This window comes from Hipposideros armiger, unplaced genomic scaffold (genome assembly GCF_001890085.2).
Source record: "Hipposideros armiger isolate ML-2016 unplaced genomic scaffold, ASM189008v1 scaffold_25, whole genome shotgun sequence".
Lineage (NCBI taxonomy): Eukaryota > Metazoa > Chordata > Mammalia > Chiroptera > Hipposideridae > Hipposideros > Hipposideros armiger.
This window is the reverse complement of record NW_017731375.1, coordinates 4,860,327-4,877,521: the sequence shown is the minus strand read 5'-3', so window position 1 is coordinate 4,877,521 and position 17,195 is coordinate 4,860,327. Positions and strand designations below refer to the sequence as shown.

At 37.7% G+C, this 17,195-nt stretch overlaps 1 protein-coding gene across 6 annotated transcripts in view; it reads right to left on the bottom strand.

Moving 5' to 3' along the window:
* RANBP17 (RAN binding protein 17) overlaps positions 1-17,195 on the bottom strand; it is a 263,837-nt gene that overhangs the window by 81,146 nt on the left and 165,496 nt on the right. For all 6 annotated transcript variants that reach the window (XR_002123189.1, XR_002123188.1, XM_019635965.1 and 3 more), the window contains 4 exons: positions 10,794-10,867; positions 9,734-9,814; positions 218-281; positions 19-127 (listed from right to left, as the gene is read on the bottom strand). Coding sequence is in view for 4 of the 6 variants with exons in the window: in XM_019635965.1 (XP_019491510.1) it covers positions 19-127; positions 218-281; positions 9,734-9,814; positions 10,794-10,867 (328 nt within the window). In the remaining 2 variants the exon portion in view is untranslated. The remainder of the gene's footprint in view (positions 1-18; positions 128-217; positions 282-9,733; positions 9,815-10,793; positions 10,868-17,195) is intronic.

The window sequence follows — 17,195 nt, the reverse complement described above, 5'->3', positions numbered from 1 at the left end:
TTAAATTATGAACCTTACCGAGATCTACCATCAGAAGGCGAGTGAGGGCTGTGTAGAAGGTGGTTCGGCACCTGAAGTCACTGAGACTGTACCTGTCACAGATGCCAAGGAAGGGGAAGTGTTCACTCTAATGAAGGCAAAAGAGCATCCAGTTACTAGTGCTTGACCTCCACGGCCCGGAAAAGTCTAGTCGTTCATCCGAGGAGAGCAGACTTACCGTGTGATTTTTTAGCATGAATTTCACAGCATCTATCTTCACAAGTTTTTTTAAAAGGATATAGGTAATAGAAGTTAAGGAATCTGGGGAAATATCATTGTCTTATCAATAGGTAATAAGTCACAAAACAGCACTGAACTCTAATGGCACCAATTTCTATTTATGAAGAATAAATATGATTTCTAAAGAGTCTTCCTATAGAGATGTCCTTCATGCGGTTAAGAATGACAATCCGTTATTAACCAGTGCAATTACTTTTCCTACCTTATACATATTCTAGTTATGGAAAGGAAGAATGAATTTTATAATTAAGACAAAAACCTCTCTACTATTAAAATCTTCACAGTGGAAAATTAAAACTGACCTTTTTTACATTTTGGATGTAATGTGAGAACTTTTCACTTAATATTATTTAATAAAATAATTATAAAGACCCATAATAGGCTATCAAGAAAGAGGAAAATTTTCAATTCTAAGAAACAAAGATCTGAGTTAGTAGAAATCTAAGGAAATTCTGCTTCAGATGATGATCAGAATACAGTGAGGAAGATGCAGCAGGTTACATGTCAAGGAGAGGCTTCGAGGTTCTAATGCTTCTCAAGTACCTACTAAGTACAAGACATTTTGTATTTGTTAACTCGCCCAATCTTCATGATCACACTGTTAAGTATGATTTCTAATTCACAGATAAGGAAACAAGAGGCTCAGGGAGATTAAGTTACTTGCCCAAGGTCACACAGCTGGGGATTGGTAGTGCTGGGGTTTGAACTGAGGCTGGACTCCCGAAACCGTGTTCTTCTCCTGCACAGCCTTAGCGCCTGAGCAGTTCAACTCAGGATGAGGATAAACTCGGGCAATCCTAAACACGACCTCAAGGCCTAACTAACTTCTGGTTAATGCTCTGGGATCCAAGAAGGGCTCTAAGCTATATAAACACCCTCTTCGTTTACTTTACCCAGGTCATGTGTTTCCTAGGACTTCCCTTGGTCATTCCCTACATACTTATTCAGGCATTTCTTATAGGTTATAATAACCTTACATGACACCGTTCACGTTCCAGTGAGAACCCTGCCTCCTTTCCTTCACATCGTCTCCAACTATAGGACTCTGTATATGGCCTCTGTCCAGGGGCACTGAGAAGTCTAATTCTAAATTTTAGTCCCTCAGGTGTAGACATAAACAGTAGAAAGGACATTGGAACACAAGTCAAGAAACCTGGGCCTTTGGCTTAAGCACACCCTTCAGTCAGCTGGATGAGCGTGAGCTCTCCACTCAGCCCTGAGCCTTGGTTCCCCTCCCACAAATGGGGATGGAACCTATACTCAAGCTACAGATCTCATAGAATTGTTGTGAGGATCGATGATCAAAACGTCTTTGCCAGTTACAAATCAGGGAGGAAGACACGGAGACGCTGAGAATGAACATTTGTAGACTGTTTACTACTCTCAAGGTTAATTCTCACAATCCCACGAGACAGGAAGTACCGCTTCTGGGGTTCAGATGAGGAAACAAAACTCAAAAAAATTAAATACAACATTCCAAAAGATGCACAGTTAGTACGATTTAAATTCGAGTTCCTGTGACTCTCAAGCAGCCACTGCAGCTGCATATTAAGCACGTGTATTGGGCCCGCCTCCTGTGAGACTGTAAGCTTTCCGGGGGCAGGTCCGCCTCTACGTTTCCTCAGCGCACTGCTCTCAGTGGTGCTCAATGGACTGTGTGCTTCTGGCAGGCTGAAAGGCAACGTGATCAGGCCTGATGGGTGGCTGGTCTTTCCCTCCCACAAAGATGCAGATTCGATGACTGTTCCTGGTGTCAATCACAGAGAAGAAGAACTGCCACTCAAACTTCACTCAGTTAAACAGGGTGGGGATCAACAAACTACAAAATACTTTAAGTAATTACCAAATACAATTCTCTTAGAATTGCAAAGTTAAAAGTGATAGGGTCTACTGGTAATAGGAATGCTGCCATTAATAGGACTCTTCTGTCAGGGCTGCTAATAAACAGCAAGTCATGTTTTGACAATAGAATATTTATGGTAGCAATAAACAGAACATTCACAGGGACAATCTCATCTGCTAAAGACACATTTTCTGCAGAACTGCATCTGTGCACTTTGTACCCAGGCCAGCCTCACTGCCTTTTAATTACATTCTAAAGAAAATAATGATTAAGAATACATTTCTACTTCTTTTCAATGATGAAAAAAAAAAAGAAAGTTCATCTGAATATTTATATTCCCTCCTAGCAATCCAATTCAAAGCTACTTATGGTCCTTAAGAGGGTCTGTAATGTTTTTTAAAAAAGGGAAATGGATACATTCTTTTATGACCTCTGTATTTTCATCTTATTCTTGTCTAAGAGGCTAGAGTTGTAAGTCGCACCATTTTAGTTGGATGGAAGCACTGTAGTTGGGTGGTGTTTAGAATAGCTCCTACCAGTCACTGTGGTAATAACGGTGCTTAACAGTAACAGCAACAGTGGTAGGAGACTAGCCTCCTGCTAGGGTAGTGAGTAGTAAGAGGGTCTAGCAAAGGTCACACATGGAACAGGTAAGTGGTAGAACCAAGATGCAAATCCCAGTCTGTCTGACTGTAAAGCACCAGCTCTGCCAACTAGGTTACATCATATCCATTTGATTTTAAAGAGGGCAAGGATTCTACAGGGATCGCCAGCTCTTCGAGGTACAACTGAAACCGGAACTGGGTCCCAGAAGGGACACGGAAACTGTTCTTTTAGGAGGAAGCCAATTCATCACATCCAAGACTGAGCAAACTTGGTCCTGGCTGGTATTTACTCTCTAAACAAAATTCCCAGAAAAGCCCTTTCTGTATCCATGTGCTTAGGAAACCAATGAGGAAGGTGAAGATGGTCTTATTGACAATTAGCAAGACAAAAGGAGAAAGGCAAGAAAAAGTGGAAAAAATGGTATATCTTAAAGGTGGTTGAAAATTTTAAAAATCTGTATGCTTTGAAGAGGAGGGGAACTAAATTGAAAAATGAAGTGGTTTCTTAAGTTACAGGAGTGCCACAGACTTTAATTTAGTAGCTGATGGGCACAGCAGCACCAAGTATGGCATCAATTTATGGTATCAAGCCTTTACTGAGTATCTACCATATTTCACCCAAACTACACCACCACTAATTATAAACAACGTTATTTTATGTGCTACTAAGAAAGAAAAAGTGTTTTAAAATACCATCAATTGTAAGACATATCTTACAGTGTTAAAATGTGAAGAAATTTCTGCTTGAAAATCAAAGGAGCAGTGCACTAGACATACGATAGTTGCTAAGTACAAGAGTGTGGATGATGGTACCGATCTAGGAAATTATTTGAAAGCCATACATGTTTATAAGTAGTTTTTGCAGATAGAATTAGACCCTGATGATAGAAGAAAGCTCACAAATAAGAAAATTACATTTGGAAATTACTGTAGATAGATGATAGTTACAAGGTATAATTACTAAAATATTAGTTTAGTTATTTCAAAAACAGGATTATGCTAATGAACCCTACTAGATTAAAAAATCCAAATAGGTACAACCAAAAGGAAGCATCTTAAGGGATACTAATAATTACTTACAAAGAACAGGAGTTAAAGGCTTAGTTAGTCAATAAGAGGGGTAACAATATGTTCAAATGTCCACTATGTGAAGTTTTGAAACTATAGGGGAAGGAAAACAAAAAAGAGTCCTAATCTCCAATAATTTACAACCTTATAGGAGAGAGGACTAGTTGATACTAAGCTATATTATATTCATCTCCAGATATGTAGATAAGAAGAACTAGGCATTCAGGAACGTTAAGAAAAATAAAAGATGAGAGAAAAAAAATGAAGGCAATTAATATTTAATGAGCACCTAATATGTGACCAGGTCAGTAGTACCAGGTGTTTTGTTTTTGTTGGATAACACAGATATATTGTTATATATTTATTATTTTATTTAATCCTTACAACATTCTAAGCAGTAGATAACATTCCTTTTCTACAGTTGAAGAAACTCAGCCTCAGAGAAATTAAATGACTTGCACAGTTAACACAGTAATGAAGGACTATAACTATTTCAGGATGCCCTTACTAAGTCTTTAGCAAGACCTGAAAATTTCAGAGAGACCCAACTGAGTCACAATGGGTCAAATGAGGAGAATAGCATAAGAGTATGTGGTGACTCAGTGAAAGAGAATGAAAAAGGTGTCATGGGGAAGGTAAAATACATTTCCCTGGCCCAAGGAAAGGGATCCAGTACAAACTGTGGTTGAACGGTGGATCAGGAAATTAGTTATGGGAACTCAATAAGTCAAGTACTGTTAACGGACTCAAGTTCAAATCAATAATTTTACTTTGACCTGAGAAGCAAGTAGAAGTAATTCTGGGCTTTTGGGAAGAGAAATGATCAGATTAAAACAATACTTGAGGAAGGTAACCTTGTGAAGCCAGAATTTAAAGAGCTGAGTGAAGGTCTGAATAAGCGGGCTCTAGAAGAGGAGTAGAAAGGATTCTCACACTTGATTCTAGTGTAAAAACAAACAGCAGATACATTATGGGATGACTTTCCCATGGACTTCAGAGACAGAAAACGAAAAAGTAAATCAACATTTCCTTTGATGAGAAATGTTAACAGAAGTATGCCTGCGGGATGTGTATTGAAACTAGCTTTATTTAACATTCTCAAAACCATCTGGAGATGGTGGTATTCATTGAAATAATGCAACACATTTTAATACTGTTTCAACCAAAGCAAAATTACTAGTGTTTCTTACTAAACATTTCCTGTAACAGACATCCCCACTTTTCCTTCCATCCTTCACCCTTATTTCATTCTAGACCTTTGTCTCACTTCTTACTCTCTGTTCTTTCCCGACACTCACCTCGGTTAGGATTCACGCCCCCCCCGTGGAGGGAAGATCTGTGACAGGGTGAGCACGTCTGGCTGGCACATTACTTGTACGCTTAACGGTTTGTACATATGCGCTGTCTAAATGACCTCGAACAAAGAGGTCTCGCAAAGCCACCATATCAAAATGTCACATACCCACATTACATTTAATGTGGAGATTTTCAGAAAATTAGTGTGTCATGTATTTGAGTTAAATTTTAAAAAAGAAACTCTGTTAATAGTGCAGCGGACTTTGAGCTCTTAGGAGAAACATAGGAAATAAAGTCTGGAATCAGGATCAATTTTGTTAGAACTGAAAAATCTCTGAAGGCAGGGGTCTGCGTTTCATTTGTCCTTTTGCCCTGTCCTGAGCAAGTGCTTAATTAATATTTGCTGGATTGAAAGAGGCCAGTAAGATAAAGCAAATCAGTAAGGTGAGCACGGAATTAAATTCTAAAATCACTATTCTATTCTTACTCGATGTTAAATCTAAATAAGGATGCAGTTCTAGTTACTGCTCTTAAAACACACAAGCAAGCACAAAACAGACAAGTGAAGTGGAAGAGGTCTGGGGTTGAAAAATAAAATCATGCGGTGCTCAAGTCGCTTAGACGGGCAATAAGACTGACTGGCTTGCAAAACCAAAAACAACTGAAATAAACTACTAGATAGGTTTATGATGCATGTGGATAGGAATTATATGCACCATGTCCTGGTGTACAGGAACTAAGGAGATAGTCTCAGTGTCTTCGGGAGGTAGTCTGAAGCCAGACGGGAGGAATTAGTTCTCTATGTAACAGACAACCTGGGCCAGCTTTGTGGGTGTGCAAGCTGTCCGCCTGCACAGGGTCCTGGGCTCGGTTCAACGCTCTGCTACTGAGGTCTTGAAATTCTTACTAATTTAGGAACGAGACACCTCACATTTTCATTATGTACCGGGCCCGCAGATGACGGAGGTGGTCTTGAAATAACAAGATAGAGAAGTTAGTAATCCTAAGAATTGTTGAAGTGAACAGAAATGACAGGGTAAAAACGAGTTTGGATAATTTCATGAATTAATGTAGAACTCTTTTATGGGGTCTGCTTTAAAAAGTTAAAGATATTTTTGGGTTTTCTTAAACCTTTGAGGATGATGTAATAAGGGCAATTACCAACAGAGGGCCTAATAGAAAATGAAATTTCCTTTCTCATTATTATTTATCTGAAACCCAAAGTGAGACATGTTCCTGCTGTAAATTGGAGTAAATTAAAGAAATGCAGTAGAAAAATGGATCAATTATTTTTCAAAGGAAGAAAAACTTCAAATAATGATTAATAAACAAACAGAATTTGGGATAAAATAACCCTTTCCTCCTCCTTCCTCAGCATTTCACAGAAGTTGAGTTAATTTGATGGCTCTATATGACCATTATTCTCTCCAGCTTTCCCAGAAGCTTCCTTGTTCTAATCATCTGAACAATCTCGTCCCTCTCTCAGTTAGCTAGAAACCAGGATTTCTGGCTGGAAAACATTTCAAGGAGGGAAAAGGATCCTCACACCTGACTGTGGGGGGCCGCCCCAGGACACAGCCATTTCAATTCTGTGCATGTCAGGAAAAGCTATCTGGAATGTAGAATTCTTGAAATTTAGTCTTGGAAATTTAAAGAGTGTATTAAAAAGTTACGCAGATACACTTATTTGCTAAGTGTATTTTATATGCCCCGTGTGATGAATGTGATGGGAAAACATAAACTTTCTCTGAAAAAGGCCACGGGAACTTAAAATTACAGTAGTCTTTAACAATTTGGAAAACTTCAAGTTTGGCAAACAGAACCCTTGGGGTAAAATGCAACTGGCTCTCCAGTTACAAATCCAGGGACTTCATGTAATGGCAGCCTTCTCATACACATTACTGTTTAGGGAACTAGGCTGTCTCTAAAAATGTCAGGCCTGCCTTTTCCTAGCGAAGACAAAGTCCTACGGGGAAGTGTCTGTGGAGGGGTACCTGACTTCTGCTTGGAACACCCCGCTCTGTTTTCTCTTCATCTTAAGGCAGAAGTTCTGAGGATGGCCGCTGAGCCAGCAGCATCGCCTGAGGCTTGCTGAAACTGCAAATTCTTAGGCCTTCGTCTAACACCTCTTGAAACATAAATTGGAGGTGAAGCCTAGCAATATGGAATTTAACAAGCGCTCCGAGTGATTCTGATGATGGCTGAAGTCTGAGGCCACGGCCTTAGCGCAAGTAAACGGGAGGCTTCTTTAGCACTTCCTAGAAATGAAGATCTTCTATTATTTCAATTTCCAAACAAGTGGTCAGATACAAAAACACACAAAACAAGATGGCTTTGAGGATCATAAACACCGAATAAGTTTCACTCTGAAGGAGATAAAAATAGAAAAAAACAAACACCCAAAGTATCTGAAGCTATACATTATAGTCATGAGGAACACTTAGTCACTTTATAGTAAAATAACATGCTTTTCCACTTATTTGTTACTAATATTTTAAATATTATTACATAAACAGATTTACATTAATGGGGCCAATTGGTGATAATTTTTATTTGGTGTAACTTTCTATTGCTGAAGAATACAGTCTTATTTTTAATACTGAAATTAGGTAAAGCTTTAAAATCACAATTTAAAAACACACTATAATAAAGAAATCGATTGGAAACAACAAAATATGCATTAGGTAACCAGCAACTGCACTGAAATAGATACACCACTCACATATTCCATTATGTAAATGAATTCAAAGATATTTCATGACTGATCAGCTAGAAGGGACATAATGATTTATAATTCAAATAACTGAGCACTGAAATCAAATTGAGCTAATATATATTTCTAAATATGCAAACCTGAAATAATTGTTAAAAAATATAAATCAATGTACCCAAGTTGAAACCATTCGTATCCCTTAGTTTGAAATGTTATAGTGTTTAAACTTTTATCTAATTAGTTTTCTGAAAATATGATTTTTTATTAACTTCAAGAAGTACTCAAAAGCAATAAACAGCTTGTAAAATAAAAGGTTATAATTTTAGGATTGAAGAATGTATATAAAATATAAGGCAATAGGAAAAGGATCTTAAAGAGCAGACAAATAAATTAGGCATTATGCAAATTGTATTAAAAAGAATACAAATCAAATTAATTTTATATGAGATTTCAATTTCAACTTAAAAAATAGGGTGAATCTAAACAATAGGTACATGCTATAAAATAACATAGGCTTCTTCCCAGGTAATATGCTCTCAGAGTAATTTATTGTGAAAAGGCCAGAGTTTGCAATACTAGGAAGTACTTATAAACCACTTCATATGTTTGAAATAAAGAGTATTTCAGCATTATTATTAAAAAAAAAATACAGGTTGCATTTTTTTTTAATAAGAAAAAAATACATATCTTAAAAAGCCAAAATGACCACTGGAATTGGGTTGTACATCACTTTCCAGTAAAAAGGAAAAACAGCCTAGACAGGTGTAATTTATCATTTTTCTGATTTAATATCAAAGAAATATATTAAAATAATAAAAAGAATCCTGAAATCCTCAAAATTTGTAGTGATAAATAGCCCTCCCTGTCTTTATTGCATTATACCTACTAACAGAAATATTGCATGGTGGATTTTGCCAGACAAGGACGATTATTTTCCAATAAAAAGTTGCATATTAAATTCCAGCACAAAAGTGGGTGTCTAATACTTTGAAAATCTTTTATGGTTTGCCAAGGAACACAATTTTAAAGTTAACTAATACAAACATATTCCTGAGGTGAAGCTACATTAAAGATTTCTACCCAATGCCACCCATTTTCAGAATGTTGTCCTCATATTAAAATAACAGCTAATCTTAGTGGTTAAATAAACCAACGTTTATTTTTCACAGCTCCTATATATATTTGATAGCTAACACATAAAAGACAATCTACATGCTTCTCTCTCATTGGCAGAAACATGACAGTATTATCAATTATAAACTAATAAAAAAGGGTGAGTCTGCTTTTAGATTTAAAAATCTGCTAACGAGAGGAAACCAAACATTTAATGCGTAATGGGGAATCTTATTTTAGAGTAAAAAAGATGTTGATTTGGTGGGGCCAATAATCAAAAAAGTGTTGAAAAAACTTAAAATTTTCTTCCTATTACTCCTTTGTGCCTCTTAACTAATGAAAATAATATTCTTCTCAATTGAAGAACACTAGAATGGCTGAAGATACATTTACTGTTAGGAATTCAGTTTTTATAAGGTAATTATTTTTAGAAATTTTGATCTTCTTAAAATTAGTTATGCTTTCTTTTAAAACCAGAACTTCTTGACAATTATGAAAAATCATAAACTAAAACACATGTGGTTGCATACTTTCTTACATAACAATTTTTTAACCTGGATGGGTATAAATATAACTTTAACTAGTTACGAATCTACATATCCATATAAATTCACTGTGACTCTGAATGAATGCTTTATAGTACAGTATATAGCTAATATAAAGCTTCCCAAAACATGCATTTACAGATAAGGCTAAATGAAAGGCTTTTTATTTAAAAAAACTTGCAAAAATTATAAACAAGGAAAGTACCTGGCCAATAGAATGCACTTGTTAGGCTGTTTATCTACATTATCAGCTATACAGTGAAAAGGATATCCAACAGAAAGGTCATTTAGGAACTGAAGAGTCCTGGAAATTACAGGCTCACATCTTCCCCAGTATTTAAGGTTTGTAACACTAAACACGAAAAAGAAGTTTTTAATTACAAGTTATCTGCATGTATAGGGAAAACATGGAAACACAGATACATTCAAGTTAGGTGAGCTAAATCACAAAGTATCAATGGAACATTTTCTATTCTTTTTATAGCACATTCAAAATTATATACAATCAATGTACAATGAACACTGCTTTCCAAATGGTGTATAATCCTATAAGTTTAGTTTTGGAAATTAAAATGTTGCCTAAGTCTTTCACAGGAGAAATATTAAGTTTTATCGAAAACAAACATATGAGGGAGTGACAGCAGGAGTTACAAAAGAAGTCAAATAGAGGCTCACAGTTACTTGCCAAGAAACAAGCCACCCAACTTGTGGCTCCAATCTCACTTCTTATGATCATGATTGTTTATCCAGCTTTGCTCTCTGTAGGCAAGGCACTGTTAGGTCTGTCTGTTACACAGATGAAGTGCAATACCAAGTGGAGGCATCTAAGGTTAGGTTAAGTGTACAAAGTTATGTCTAGGTCTAGAAAATAGTTAATCCTGCTAATGTTATACAGATAATTCCATTTCCATGAATGTCTCTGACAGCCATAGGCAATCAAACCTCTCTCAATGATTCCAATTTGTAATAATCTCTTCAGTTGGTCTTTGAAATTGGGTATTTTCTTTTTAACTGAAAAAAAAAAAAGTTGCTGCCCAACTGACCTGAAGAGTCAAAGTCTGTAAACTTGTAAAAGCCATGTTTTGATGTTGCATACTGCAACTGCATGGAGACCTTGACAAATAACAATGTCTTCTAAACGGTGAACTTTAAATACGAGAAATTAAGTTTCAGTTGAGAAGCATGCTCCCATTCTAAAAATTAAAGCATAGTTTTTAAAGTCTTTTATTAAAAATTAATATTTACGAAGAGATTTAAACACAGGGAAAGATCTATTAGATTCAAACCAACAACAACAAAAGAAAAATCAAAGAACCAAAGCAGGAACTCACATTTTGGTCATGAAAGTTTCTAGAACATGGTTGTCATCTGTTATTCCTAAGACTTCTGACATACGGGCATACACCTGAGTGAAAACAGTTAAGTGTTAACAGCTTTATCATTAACATATATTTGCAAAAGACTATCAAATTGAACAAATGGAAGATTTAATGCATCCACATGAAAGTAGGCAGTGGGTGAGGAGAGCAAATGAAGGATTTTAAAAAATGCTTAGAATTTAAAAATGTATCCTCTTTTTCTTTGAGGAAGCACCTGTCTTATTTTGAAATACATACACACCCACACTCACAGGCTCATTTTTCTCCCAGCACACTCAATAATTTTTTTCCCTCAAAGTGGGAAACCACCTCTTTCTCAAAGACGGGAATATGTGTAAGGGGCTGGAAAGTGGAGTGCTTCAATAAAAAGCTCCAACATTTAAAACATTTCCAACCATTCCAGATTTTAGTAAACCATCCAATAACCCAGGATTAGGGTAGGCAGTTATTAAAAAAAGGATTTCAAAAATAAAAGGAAGTTAAAAGATTTATAGAAATTTTCCTCAAATATCTCTCAATTAAGCTCCCCCCAAACAGAGACAGGTCTTACTTTCCAGGCTGGAGCTGAAATCCCAGGCTCAGGAATGCTCTGCTGAGTACATCAGTGCCTGGGGGTCCACTCAACTTCCAACTAGGGCGTCGGCTGCAGAGTTTGGGGTGCCACCTTTTAGTCCCAACCCAAGCCACATTGAGCTTATTATGAACACATATCCCACTTCGAGTGGGCAAATGCCACGGGCAGCCAATGGAAAACTCCCTAATAGCCTGGCAAAGCTAAGAGGTGGGTTGACACCTCCATACTCCCTGATGCTCTGGTGTGATTCCAGGTTATCCCTGCCAGACACCAGCTGTATGGGATTTCTCTTCTGTGATTTGATGTCCTGTGATTGTGTCTTCTCACTCTTTCTGGGTCTGCCTATTTCCTACGGTATGGCGACTTAGCTTTCACTGCCTCTGCCTTTTGTTTTTCACATGTAAACAAACAGCTTGATGAGAAAGCAATCACAGGGCACCCAGAGTTGTGGGGTTAGACGGGAAGGAAAGCTGTTCACTGCAGAGATCTTGTATTTGGATTGTAAACACTGCTCAAACCGGAAGCTTGTGTCCCAGGCTTCCAACCTGAGTCCTCTGCCCAAAAGCTCGTTAGGTTAGTAGAGTCACTCAGAGGGAAGGAGAGAGGGAGGGAGACGGAGGGCAGGTGGAGAGGGCAAGGAAAGGGAAGAAGGAGAGAGGGGTGCAGGGGAGAAGCTGGGGGAGAGAGAAAGCAAGGGAGATCCAAGTGGCAGTTCCTGCTGCCTTTTCTGCTAACTTCCGAGCCCGACAGAAAAGCATTTCAATGACTGGGTCTGTGGCTCTGCTCAGGAGAGGAGGCCTTCATCTCTCATCGGACTGAAGCTATCACTGCATTCGTGAGATGTTTGGGGAAAAGAGGGAGCTAGGAAGAGAGAACCTGGGGAAGTTAGTTACCACCCATCCCCAATGATCAGAAACCTGTCAGCACACGGAAGGCTGAATGGAAGAACGGGATGTAGAAAGGGGAGTTTCCCGACCCCACCATGATCCTAAACCCCTCTCACGGGTGGGAATGAACTGGACCCCTTGGAAAATCTGATACTGATATGATGAACGGCATACAAGGCCCTTCATAACTTGACCCTAACCTACGTCTCATCTTCTATGATTCCCCTCAACCTGAAGCCACAATGGAATGCTGCTGGGTAACTAGGACTTCTCACGCAATTTCAGATGCCTGAGTTCACGTGCTGTTCATTTTGCCCAAATCAGCCTTCTTCCTCCTCTTCCCATTCAAACGTCATCTCCTCTGAAGCCTTCCCAGACAGAGTGAGTTGAACGCCCCTTTGTGTTCCCACAGCATCTGGTCCATTCCTCTCTCGTGGTCCTTTTCACATCGCAATTGTTTGGGTGTCCATCTCCCCCACTACGCTGTACTGTATTTTTGTAAAAGCAATTTTTACATTTTCAAGATTTTATAAATGCGATTTTTATGGCAAAGCTCAGGATTAATCTAATTTTGATTTTCCCCATGTCACACTGCATAAAAATATAATAACTAAAATGTGATTTTAAACATTTAAGACATTTTAACATTAAAAAATTTTTATTTTTTATTTTTTACTGATAGTTCTTACAAAGAAGTTTTCTGTTGTGTCCCTGGCATTCAAGAAAGGAGAAAGGTAGGCAGGCAGGTCTGTGGTGCTCTGCTGTCAAAACAGTTTCTCAAAGCATCAGATTTGACCCAATAACATACTAGAAAACAACAGTCAACATTGACACATGGCAGTGCTTTAATCCACAATTATCCTTGTAACTTGCACCATTCCTTTTATCATCCATTAGCTTTGATTCCCATTATCCCATCTAGAACTGTGTCAACGCTTTTGTCCCTAGGGATTTCGCTCCACTACCAGGATCTGACAGTCAAGCTTGAGTACTAAACAGGATCATTACCTCTTAAATCCACTTATCTGATCTACTGAATAGTAAATTGAAAAGCTCATTAAGAGCAACAATCTGATTTGTTTTCACGTGTGACAGGGTCATTTAAAATCAATGTATGATTACTGCATTTCTTTTAAAAGACTGTCTCCCATTTTCCAAGGCACCTTATCATTCAGAGAACATGCAGATAATATGGAAATATCTTCAGACATTTGGAATTTAATTATGCTATAGATATACATAATTTGGGGGTGGGAAGTAATTTGTCCAGTGAGGAAATATCTTTAGAATTGTTTGTCATAAATCACAAGTGAATAAAGTGTTTTACAGAAAAAATTCTAATACACTATTTAGGGGTTTTGACATGTTCTAAAACTTCTATCACTTGGCCCAAAATAATTTTTATGTCAGCCAGAAGAAACGATGTCATGACAGTCATTTTAAGGAAGGATACAGAAGCTGGCATAGGAATGCAAGAAGTAAAAACCCACTTTCATTCATATACTCCTAATCTTTTATTTCAGAATCAATTAAGATAATTTGATCACAGTGAAAATTAAGCAAAAATCTAAGCATAAGAGACTAAGCCCATCTGTACGCCCACCTTTGTCTGAAGGATGCAGTGAAGCTGAATAAATGCTGCGGTTCTGTGTTTCACATCATCAGAGATGTACACATGGCAGCCTGGGCCTCCCTTCCTGTCTTCCTTGTCTTTTAACATGCCTGTATTCCTCTGTGAGACCACACACTCCCCGAGGGCAGAGATGCTGCTGTCTTTTATCTCCCATGTCTCATACGCAACAAATGTTTGTTAAATGGCTAAAGGGAATGTAATGTTAAAACGCACATTTTGGCTGATTCCGTTTCCTTTATAATTTTTTAACAAAAGGAAAACAACCCATCTAAGGGGTGTTTTTTACACACAACTTAAAGATGTGGTTTTAATGCTTATGTAATCTTTCTGGAAGAAGCTCTACCTGTAGACTCAGTAAGAAGAGCTCCCCTCCTTTGAATACTCAGAGCATCAACTGCTGCCGGCCCGTTAGTGGCACTTCTCAGATGATGTAACAGAACAGGTCTTGTTTTAGTGTTAATTTTCCATGTAAATATGGAAAGTTCATTTTCTGCCACTATTTCAGGCATGTGCTCCATATTCCCTCCATTATTTTAAGCATGTGGTGCCTGAGGGCAGGGAAAACATCCATTTCTTTTTACGTCTCCAGAAGGACTTAGAACACCGTCGTGATAAACTTTGCAACATAGAAAGAGGACAGGCTTTGGTCCCAAAGATACCCAGATTTGCAGAACTGGCTCTACCACTAACTTGGTGTTACTTAAAGTCTCTGAATCTTGGTTTCCTATCTGTAAAAAAGAAATAATAATAATAACACCCACTGTACAGGCTTTTGGGAAGAATAAGTGAGGATATCTGACACAGAGCCTGGCATCTAGTGCCCGACAAATGCTGCTTCCCTCCCTATTCCATTTCATGGACCTTTCTCAGAGTAGATGCTAAAATTGTCAGCCATTACCTTTTTGAGAGAAGGTTTGTTACATTAAAAAGAATAACAGAAAGAGGAGAGGTGCTTACCTGGAAGGTTTTCACACAGCACAGAGACAAAAAAAAACTCCTTAAAATCTGTATTAACTCTGAAATCTTTACATACATATTCATTCAGTTAACACACTCTACTCTCGATCAGAAATGGCATTTGTTAAAGGCATAAAGCTTCAAAATTTCATGACACCAAAACAAATTCTTTCTACTTCTAATACAGGAAGTTGTTAGAAATGCAAGAAATTACCATTATTATAAACTTGAGAAGGCATGCTCCTAAAAAACTGTTTTAACAGGTTTGTTTTCTTATCTCTATTTTACTGTGCAGGTTCTTTGAATTTTCAGAAAAGAGCATTTAGATATGTCCCTAACATTTCAAAGACCTAACCCTTCCCTAATTTTTAAACTGACCAAATGACAGATATTGCCTGGCCACATGCAGGCGGCTTAAATGACCTCATATCTGGTTCTTAAAAAAGAAGCCAGCCAAGATGAGAAAACCAGACAAAGGAATAAACATACAAATAGCAATAGGATTTTGAGTTGTAAATTTAATAAAGAATAAAAGCATGCACTGTGATAATTTTTTAATTACTTTGTCTTTCCAATCCTAATCCTTGGGTTTGAGTATCTGCAGTGCTGTCTCTAACACTCTGGTTATAACTTTGAAGAAACTAATTATGTCAATCCTCAAATTTGAAGTAGATTACAGAACTGGGAAACACAGAATATTAGTTCCTAAAGGTTGTATGGGTATATAATGACAGTCACAGAAATTCAATAACAGCCCTCTATGAAATGTACTCAAAAGCACCACATGAAACAAATTAAAAAGAACAATGAATCGCTCATTCTGTGCAAGTAAGAAAATAAGAGAAAAACTAGTTCTATAGGTTTTCATAAGAGATGTTATAATGAATTAAGATTTTGGATAATGAATCTTCAGAAAATTACAGTAAGTTAATACCCTTAGGCCTTCTATAAATGTTTAAGATGTTATAACTTCTCAAAGAGCTTTTGTGAGCAGACTCAGTGCAGAAAATTAGCAGTGCTGTGAAATCAACAACCAACTATTCTGCCATCAGATGATACACTTTCCTGAACCAATTTATTCTCAAAAATTCACACCCAATAAAACAAAATTGATACCACAAAATAAAAAAAAATACAATTGTTGTAAATTTTAAAGTACTGTTTCGATCTATTGAAATGACTTATTAATCAAGACTTTTAACTGGCTGTAATTTGGCAAAACAAAACCTATCACCAGAAAGGATCTGATATAATGAAAAAATTAATCTTTAGGAAAAGAATTTTGGAACCGACTGTGAACTCACTTATTATGAGTAAGAAACTGACTTCCACATTTTTGTCTTAGGCTTCACGTGCCCTTCAGGTCAGTGCCATGACCCATTAGAGTGAAAGGGAGGGGAGAGAGGAGAAAAAGATGTTAGGAGGGAACTCACAGGGCATCCAGCGACTCAGAGGTAAACCATTTGGAGCTAAAGATACTGAGCTTGTTCATTAGTGTTTCAAGCAGAATAAAACACGACCATCACAATTAGCTTATAACCACACCAAGAGAATTACCGGTACAAACATCATGCTGCATATTAAATACACCAACTCAGTGATCCTGACGAGATCCACATCAATCCGGTTGAGTCATTTTTTTCCATATCATTTCAAATAACATTACAGAATACAGGACTAAAATTAGGTACTGAAAAATCTTTTGCCAGAATTTAATTTTAAAACCACACTATATGTTGGTAACCAAGCAGGAGAAGTTTAGGAATCTCTTGCCGTAGTCAGCGGAATACAGGACGGCATCTGATAAAGAGAAGCTGGCTATGGAAGTATAAAATAAACGTGAATGTTAAGTATTTATTTCAATTAGAAAATCTGCACCCACCATCTGTGGTGGCCATCTTGCTGAGGGGACATGTACCTAACAAATCTCTTAAGAGGCATTCTCGCTCTGCTTGAATAAGCCATTGTATGAGGAAACTTGGAGCCACCACTTTGGTCTCTCATTTCCTTCGCTGCACATCCTGTGGCACAAGGCAGGAACTCAGCAGGCTGGGTGCGGGGCTGCCTGCTGCCTTGTGATAATCCCCTCTCCCAGTAGGGGCCTCCACTGATGCATGGCTAAGAACATGCTTCCTCTTTTGCTTGCACCCCAGTGGGGTTCCCATCCCTAACTTGGGCCCAAATCCAGGCTGCTAAGGAAGGGCTCCAGATGCTGCCAGAGACACTTTTGGATTAACGTCCAAACGATCATTTATTAGAAAGAGGAGTGCAGGTACAGTATGAAAACCAGCAATGCTGGTAAT